At 39.7% G+C, this 9,452-nt stretch overlaps 1 protein-coding gene across 1 annotated transcript in view; it reads left to right on the forward strand.

Annotated features, from left to right (window-relative positions):
• The window catches only part of setd3 (SET domain containing 3, actin histidine methyltransferase), a 31,280-nt gene extending 22,540 nt beyond the window's left edge, over positions 1–8,740 (forward strand). The window contains exons 10-13 of the mRNA XM_055172555.2: positions 744–910; positions 2,317–2,402; positions 3,398–3,558; positions 6,988–8,740. Coding sequence (XP_055028530.2) covers positions 744–910; positions 2,317–2,402; positions 3,398–3,558; positions 6,988–7,443 — 870 coding nt within the window. The 3' untranslated portion in view covers positions 7,444–8,740. The remainder of the gene's footprint in view (positions 1–743; positions 911–2,316; positions 2,403–3,397; positions 3,559–6,987) is intronic.
• The last annotated feature ends 712 nt before the right edge of the window (positions 8,741–9,452 follow it).

Genomic DNA, 9,452 nt, shown 5'->3' on the forward strand with positions numbered 1-9,452 from the left:
AAGGTCACAATGACCAATCATCTCTACAGCCAAAATTTCTCCCAGTATCTCCCATCTCTCCAAATGATGGGGCAGAGCGAATTTCGCGCTGTAAGCCGCCTAATTCGCTTGTATGTTTTCGATTTTCATTCTCACCTGTGCGACTTTGTGATGCATTTATCAGCCAGTGGCCATTATGGAAGCTTGAGGGTAATATCAGAGCAGAGGCATTCAGATTCAGCCATGGGAAGAGCAGATGCACACGGCCCACAGTGACAGGGCAGGTATACATCCCCCGCACCCCAGAATGTGAATTATTTGATAAGATTCAGAAAGACAGCTAGCGAAAGAAGGCAAGTGCAGGGGCCGGCGCATGGGACTCGGGCGAGGGTTGGGGCTCGTCTCTCCGTACAGAGCCATTTGATCCCTGATTTGTACTGCTGATTTCGCACCGGGCCGGAACTCGATGTGAAGAGACCGAAGACAAGATTGAACTGTGCTTCGCTTGCCCGTCCTCTCTCTCTTTTTCTATTGCATTGTGCTTTATCTCTCTTCTTCACACTCTCTCTGTGCTATCTGTAAATATTGCGGATGTACTGTAGTAGGGGAAACGTGAGAGGTGTGTAAAGGCATGTTTGTGTAGAGAGTAAAAATATGTTTTTGGGGCTAAATCGTCAGTGGGGAATAGTATTGCATGTGATCCCATAGTTGGTTTGTTGTCATAAATGTGCCCAAAGGGGTCATTCTTGTTTTTTCCTCCCTAGATCTATATATTCTACGGTACAAGATCCAATGCAGAGTTTGTCATCCACAACGGTTTCTTCTTCGAGGGTAACGCACACGACCGTGTGAAGATTAAGCTTGGTGTGAGCAAGAGTGAGCGTTTGTATGCGATGAAGGCCGAGGTTCTGGCACGTGCAGGCATACCTGCGTGAGTATTGCAATTCACACTTGTTATAATTATTATAATTTTCCTTAGGAAGATTAAGTAGTATACTTTATAAAGTAGTATACTTTAGAATTATTAGCATTTTTGGTAAAGATATATATGTGACCCTGGACCACAAATCCAGTAATAAGTTGGGTATATTTGTAGCAATAGCCAACAATACATTGTATGGGTCAAAATTATTGTTTTTATGCCAAAAGTTATGATGATATTAAGTAAAGATCATGTTTCATTAAGATATTTTGTAAATTTCCTGTGCTAAATATATCAAAACTTTATTTGTCATTAGTAATATGTGTTGCTAAGGACTTCATTTGAACAACTTTAAAGGGACACTCCACCTTTTTTTTTAAAATATGCTAATTTCATTTTCCATCTCCTCTAATTTCATTTTCCAGCTCCTCTAGAGTTAAACATTTGATTTTTACCGTTTTGGAATCCATTCAGCAGAACTCCGTGTCTGGCTGTACCACTTTTAGCATAGCTTAGCATAATCCATTGAATCTGATTAGACCATTAGCATCGCGCTCAAAAATAACCAAAGAGTTTCGATTTTTTTCCTATTTAAAACTTAACTCTTCTGTAGTTACATCGTGTACTAAGACTGACAGAAAATTAAAAGTTGCGATTTTCTAGGCTGATATGGCTAGGAACTATGGTCATTCTTTAGCATGATGCTAATGGTCTAATCGGATTCAATAGATTGTGCTAAGCTATGCTAAAAGTGGTACAGCCAGACCCAGAAATCAGCTGAATGGATTCCAAAACAGTAAAAATCAAATGTTTAACTCTAGGGGAGCTGGAAAATTAGCCTATTTTCAAAAACGGTGGAGTGTCCCTTTAAAGGCGATTTTCTCCTTATTTTGATTTTTTTGCACCCTCAGATTCCAGATTTGTTGTATCTCGGCCAAATATTGTCTTCTCCTAACAAACCATACATCCATAGAAAGCTTATATTCAACTTTCAGATGATGTATAAATCTCAATTTCAAAATATTGACCATTATAATTGGTTTTGTGGACCAGGGTCTCGCATAAATAATCTACACAAGCCCATGTAAGGTTCAGGTCAGAGCCTAAATGCTCCTTTTCATCCCAGTGTAAGTCAGACAGGAAGAGGCCATAGATTTGCTTCAGTAATTAAACAGTAAATTATAAATGATTGAGCGTGTTTTTAAAAATGCATCAAGTTCAGTGGCCTCTCATCGCTTCAGATCAATCAGTTGTCATGCGACGGGGAGCATCGCCACGGTCTCGTGCAAGCGGGAGGCTTCCATTAGCACCTGCCCGTTCTGATGGAGTTAATTGGGGTTTAATTCGAGGGACGGGAGGAAGTCTGTTAGTGGAATACCCTGCTTTGAACCTTCTCTGATCTTTTGCTTCCACAGGTCCAGTATTTTTGCCCTGCACTGCAACGAGCCGCCCATTTCCGCTCAGCTTTTGGCCTTCTTGCGTGTCTTCTGCATGACTGAAGGTAAGAGAATCCACTGGCAGGGTCTCACCTGAGGCATATGAAACGGCAAGTGAGAGGCATCACGGCCCTACACAAATCTAGACAAAAGAAATGAGCTGTTTCTGAATTTGCCTACCTGCATTTGCTTGATTAAAATGATGGTATGCACACAGTTGACGGTACCCATTGACTTCCATAGTTTTCGTTTTTCCTACTATGGAGGTTCCATCAACCTTCATTATTCAAACCTCTATTTGTGTTTAAACTCATACAGGTTTAAAACAACATGAGGGTGAGCAAACGATGACAATTTTTTTATTTTCGGGAGTACTTTCCCTTAAGTAAATGCTGAAAATCTATTAACCCTTTTTAATGTTAACAAATACAACCGTGTTACCGTAATTTAATGTACTGGATGTTTTTTACTCAAGTTTAGTTTAAACATAACAACCATTTTGGTACAGTGGATGGCTGTGCTTTTCACAATCTTGGCACGGGCAGTAGATGATACTGTATATTCGGACATAGTACTCATTTGATATATTACTTTATGCATTATATAAAGAAGGAAAGTATGCATATTTGGTATATATTCGTGAACAAGTGCCCTTCAGGTGTTTAAGTAATTAAGACAGTCCAGCAGATTTGTGCAAGCACTGATTCACAGTCACAGTGAAATATTTATAAGCATCTATGTAGGAGAAGTTTTTGTCATAAATCCCATAAAGCCAGGCCGTGTCCTCTGGCAAGACCTCTTAAAGTCTGAGTCTATACATTATTCAGAATTTTTATGTTAATTTTTAAACGAAGCCAAGCCCCTGTGCTGGGGGCTTCTGTTTTACCGGTCTGACATGAATCGGTGCCGTGCACGGACGAAGCATTCGCTTGCCAAGCCCTTTCATCTCATTAGTAGCCGTGTAATCGTACCTTACGTAATCACGGCGAATCAGACCTGCCGGCGCAATAGCGCGAGAAATTACACGCTTAACCAGAGAGGTGTTCGTTTCTGATTGCAGAGGAACTCAAGGACTACCTGGTGGGCGATCACGCCATCAACAAGATCTTCACCCTGGGCAACACTGAATTCCCCGTCAGCTGGGAAAATGAGATCAAGCTGTGGACGTTCCTGGAGACGCGGGCTGCGCTGCTTCTCAAGACGTACAAGACGACCTCAGAGGTGCTGGAGCTTAACCTTGGGAAAGGCAATCTTCCCCAAATGTTATAAAGATTGTGAAATAGTGCAACGTAATAGCCATTGTCCCATGATTTTACCATGTAAGGTGTGCCCTAAACCTTAAAGGACAAGTTCGGTATTTTACACTTAAAGCCCTGTTTTCAGATTGTTTATGATGAAATAGAACGGTTTTGACTGAAATTTGGACATATAATGCTGGCCCGAGAATTTTCAGTTTCTGTTGTATCGGCCCCCACCTCTATAATGGGTGTATAGGTGCACAGGAACAATCCTTCCTAAAATGCATTAAACTTTTGTTTACAAAGACGTGAAACTCAACGAGTGGTCAGGGGTGTTCACTGATATGCTCACACAAAAATCGCTGCAAAAGATGCTTTTCAACAGGTGTTTTAGCATTCGTTGTAAACTTGTGGACCTTTTTTTCCCCAAACGCCTCACACCCATATATTATTCCGTTGAGAACATGAATAATAAACACTCCAGCCCAGTTGGTGGCGATAATCCACCTTTGCCAATTGCAAGAATACAAACAATGTTCCCGGCGCGGAGTAATACTGTACCTCACAGCACATCTACTACAAGTCAATGGAGTTGGACAAAAACAACCATAAAACACCTGTTGGAATGCATCTTTTGCTGCGATTTTTGTGTGAGCATATCAGTGAACACCCCTGACCACTCGGTGAGTTTCACGTCTTTGTAAACGAAAGTTTAATGCATTTTAGGAAGGATTGTTCCTGTGCACCTATACAGCCATTATAGAGGTGGAGGCTGATACAAGAAACACCCGAAAATTCTCGGGCCAGCATCATATGTCCAAATTTCAGTCAAAACCATTCTATTTCATCATAAACAATCTGAAAAGAGGGCTTTAAGTGTAAAATACCAAAATTGTCCTTTAATAATGGATTAAAATGGTGGCAACAACAATATCGAAGTCGTCAACATTTGATGCATAGTGCTCATTTAGCGTGAGATGTTACATCCAAACCAATTACTTTTGACCAGCTGAACTTTGTATGACTGATATGTTTTATTGTTTTTTATTTAACTCTTTCTCCGCCATTGACAACTCGTCAATTAAGAAAAAATGCTTCCCTGCCAATGACGAGCATTTCCGGCTTTCCGCACTACCACTATTATCCACTAGGCACTTTTTCGCAACTTATAAACCCTGGAAGTATCCCCCTAGGAAAAACAGCTGTATGTCTGTGTAAGTTTGAGGATCGCTCTGCATCTGATCTCTGTCAAAAGTCCTTTTTGCTCAAAAATTTGTGTTTCTGAAGAAACCTACCCATATTTGAGAGGTCATATAAAGAGAACAAATTTTTTGTTTGTTTGAAAGCAGAAGGTCTGTTCTTTCATATGATATATTGTATGTTTATATATTTTGAGAAGAACATTTTCTTGAAGGCATTAAACTTTTTTGTGAAAATCATGAAAAATGCTGGCGCTGGCTGGCAACTAAAAAAAAATGTTGGTGGGAAAAGAGTTAAAGCTCACATAACACATGTTGTTTTGGCTTATCTCATGTTAATCTTGAGTACCTATAGAGTAGTATTACATCCTATATGTATCCAAAGAGTCTTTAGTTTTATCAGATTTATAAAAGACAGATCAGCTTTACCGATTCTTTCCGAATAAACCCGCCCCCCTCGAGGCATACCGCAGGCGGAGTGAGTCACGAGCAAGCAACACGCACAAAACATTATCTTTGGATAACTTATGCTTCACTACATGTTTTGTGTTGTTTACATTATATGCACTTATGTGCCAATTGCCAACAAAACACAAAATCCAATGTTAAACAAACGCACGCACAACTCCGCCGCTACTATATCCATTGTTTCCATAAGGCTGGAATCTTTGGGAAGCTGAACAAGCTAATATATCATTCACAAACAACAACACACTTATTCAGTGACATTTATTTTGTCTCAGCTCTTGGTTGGTGTGCGTACGTTATTCTGGTTAAAGTGCCCATATAAGGACTTCCACTGTACTTCCTGCACTGAAATTTTTCATAAGAGAAATAAAGCAAGATTGTTATGTATGAATCTTTCATGTTTGAAAAAAAAACTTTAAGGGAATGGTCTACTCATTTTCGGTATTGGGATATGTTATTACCTTAACTAGGAATTGTTGATACATCCCTCTATCATCTGTGTGCGTGCACGTAAGCGCTGGAGCACGCTGCGACACTTCGATAGCATTTAGCTTAGCCCCATTCATTCAATGGTACCATTTAGAGATAAAGTTAGAAGTGACCAAACACATCAACGTTTTTCCTATTTAAGACGAGTAGTTATACGAGCAAGTTTGGTGGTACAAAATAAAACGTAGCGCTTTTCTAAGCGGATTTAAAAGAGGAACTATATTGTATGGCGTAATAGCACTTTTGGGAGTGCTTCGACTCGGCGCAGTTACACCCTCCCTCTCCCATTATGAGAGTGAGAGGGGGAGCGGACTTTTCAGGCGAGTCGAAGTCCTCCCAAAAGTGCTATTACGCCATAAAATATAGTTCCTCTTTTGAATCCGCTTAGAAAAGCGCTACGTTTTATTTGGTGCCACCAAACTTGCTCGTGTGGCTGCTCGTCTTGGGTGGGAGAAACGTTGATGTGTTTGGTCACTTCTAACTTTATCTCTAAATGACGCACACAGATGAAAGAGGGATGTATCAACAATTCTTAGTTAAGGTAATAACATATTTTAATATTGAAAATGAGTAGACTATTCCTTTAAACTTAGACAAATTCATACATATCTGTCTTTTTTAATGCGTACACTTAATCTTTGTACAGCGTGTTGTGAATGTGTTAGCATTTAGCCTAGCCCCATTCTTTCCTTAGGATCCAAACAGGGATGAATTTAGAAGCCACCAAACACTTCCATGTTTTTCCTATTTAAAGACTGTTACATGAGAAGTTACACGAGTAAGTATGGTGGCACAAAATAAAACGTGGCGTTACTCCCCTCTCACTGAGTTTGAGAGGGGGAGTAACCCCACATGAGTGGTGATGTTACTGCGCCCGAGTTCGAAGTGCTGCAAACTAAGTGCTCTTCCGCCATACAATATAGTTCTCATTTTAAATCCGCTTAAAAATCGCCACGTAATATTTTGTGCCACCATACTTACTCGTGTAACTACTCATGTAACCATCTTTAAATAGGAAAACATGGAAGTGTTTGGTGGCTTCTAAATTCATCCCTGTTTATATCCTAATGAATGAATGGGGCTAGGCTAAATGCTAACACTTTCACAACACGCTGTACAAAGATTAAGTGTACACATTAAAAAAGATAGGTATGTATTAATTCGTCTAAGTTGACGTAAGAACGTAGTAAAATATAATTTTAACAGTAGCCAAATAGTCATTGATCTGAAATGTCTGTGATTTTTTTTTTGTTCAGGAGGATCGGTCCATGCTAGAAAAGCCCGACCTGTCTCTGCATTCCCGCATAGCTATAAAACTGCGCCTGGCCGAGAAAGAGATTCTGGAGCGTGCCGTGTCCAGCGGTCGCACCAAACGCCAGCACTTCCAAAAACAGCTTGATGAGGGAACCCCCCTGCCACTCTATGAAGAAAGCGACATCGCTCTTTTGGAGAACGCAGACGCCAAACTTCCCATTATCCTACGCAAGCTAGAGGAGGAAGACGAGCGTCTTGAGGAGGAGATGAGCTTAGTCGAAATGAAGCCGGATGAAGCCAGTCTGGACGCATACAAGAAAACTGTTCTTAATGGGCGATGTAAAGATCTTGACGGTACTGAAGAAGATCCAGAGGTTAAGGAGATAGGAGATGAGGTTGAGAAGACACCCGAACACCAAGATGCCCCATGCACCAAACGAACTGAAGACGAACCATAAGGCAGTGAATCATTTTGACCGGAGCATGGTGGCAATCATAGTTCTTGATATTTATTTATTTTCTTTAGAGAGACTTGCACAAATAGGAGCAAAGCTTTTTAAGCAAAAAGGCAGTGCATTTCAGTTTAATAAGTCACAGTTTTGTTTTTTTAATAAATGCAGCTTACAGTTGGAGTATGAGCTCGCTTAAACTAAGAAGCCTGTTTTATTTTGTTTCATTTGCGTTTTATACGAGTACCAGAAAAGGTGGAAATGACCGGACTCCTGTCGAAACGAAAGCTTGCATGGACCTCGCATAATGAAAGTAAATGTATATATATTGAAGGACTTCGCTGTGGTGACGCTGCCAAGGATGTTTCTGTTTAGTCATCTAAAATGCTGACGTAGGGAGTTTACTTCTCTAACCAGCCGTTACTGTAGATCATTCCAGTAACATTGTCGTGTCGCTAGACAATCATTCTTTATGTTTTGACATTGATCTGAAAGATCATCAATGCCATTAACGCTGCTTGCTTACGGTTACCCAGATAAAAAGTAACGTTTCTGAACAAATTTAACCCCCCGAACGATCTTATTTTTTGTGCATTTCGAAGAATCTAATTTTTTTTTTCAGTTTTTGTTATATTTTCGTTTCGTATTTGAACATTGATGTTGTAACGCAAATCCAGAGGATAAGAAGCTGCTGGTGACCATACAGATACGGTTGCCATTCGATGTAAAGGATTCAACTCTTGTCCTTTATATACACTAGTTTTAATACATTTAAGATAACTTTGCAGTAAATATAGAGATATTTGCCAATTTTGATGTCATTATTCATCGCAACACCAAAATCTATATTCCAATCGTCTTTAAAGCCTTAAAGAAGTTATTTTTATTGTTCTCTAGATGTGAAACACTGATACGGGATTAAGATTTGATCTTTTACGCAATGAGTTTGCCTCTATATAAAGCACTGTGTAGCTTTATTCAGTCACATGAGCTGTCTTCAGTATGAGGCATTGAAAAAGTAATACAGTTTGTTGTTAATGCCTGTATTTCTGTTATGGTATTTTGGCTAAACTGTTACTGTTCAAAGTAGATTTAAGATTTGTTCTTGCTGCTTCTGTATATAGATTTATAGCTTGAAAGTCTTACAGCTTTAATACGCGTATTCTCAAACCTTTTAAAAGTGGTCTAGCCATGAGACCTACAGTGGATTGCACTGAAACTGTATATGCCAGAAAACTGTATAGACTTCTTCGAATCTGTCAAAACTGACAAAGTCCAAGATTAAAGTTCTGTGCATTTTCACCTGTCATTTTGGGAAGTCTTTATTTTACTTCCCATTAAGAGATGTAGGGTATCGGCCCATTGTCCTTTCCTTGTGGTTTCGCTTGGAGGGGGAAAGAAAGGTTTTATTTCATGTATTTTTTCATTCTTTGCCCCCCAAGCCCCATTACAAATTTATAAAAGAAACATTATCTTGAATCATTTAATTCGGGGCAATTAAATTTTGAAATTCCACTTTCATTATTCATGGGCTCAAAGATAAAACTCCTTTAATCCTTGAATAGATTATTATAATGGCGATAGTGTGGGCAGTGGTAAACTCGGGCAGCCCCGCACATGTCCGGTATTGTTAGTATTCTTCTTGTCAGGGCTGAGAGCAGGAGTGCACCGAGCTCCCTTTGGCCTGGGACCATGGCACCAAAGTAATTCTGCTTATGAATAATACACACAGCTTCTATTAATATAGAATGTTGCCAAGCTTTGAACGGAGGGCCCATTGTCATGCAACTATATACAAATATTTGCCACTTGTGCCAAATAGACGAGGTGGGTATAAGGTGGGGAGTTCAGGTGTCCGTATGTTAAGTTGTGAGGTCTTAACCAGCACTGTCTGTTTTAGATGTGTATGGTTGACGTTGTAAGTTGAAGAATGCACTTTCATAAATAAATGTTTCTAAAGGATTATACGGCATGATGCCATAAAATAACCATTTTAATATGGTTCTATAAAAAAGGAT

Source organism: Misgurnus anguillicaudatus, chromosome 7 (assembly GCF_027580225.2).
Source record: "Misgurnus anguillicaudatus chromosome 7, ASM2758022v2, whole genome shotgun sequence".
Taxonomy (NCBI): Eukaryota; Metazoa; Chordata; class Actinopteri; order Cypriniformes; family Cobitidae; genus Misgurnus; species Misgurnus anguillicaudatus.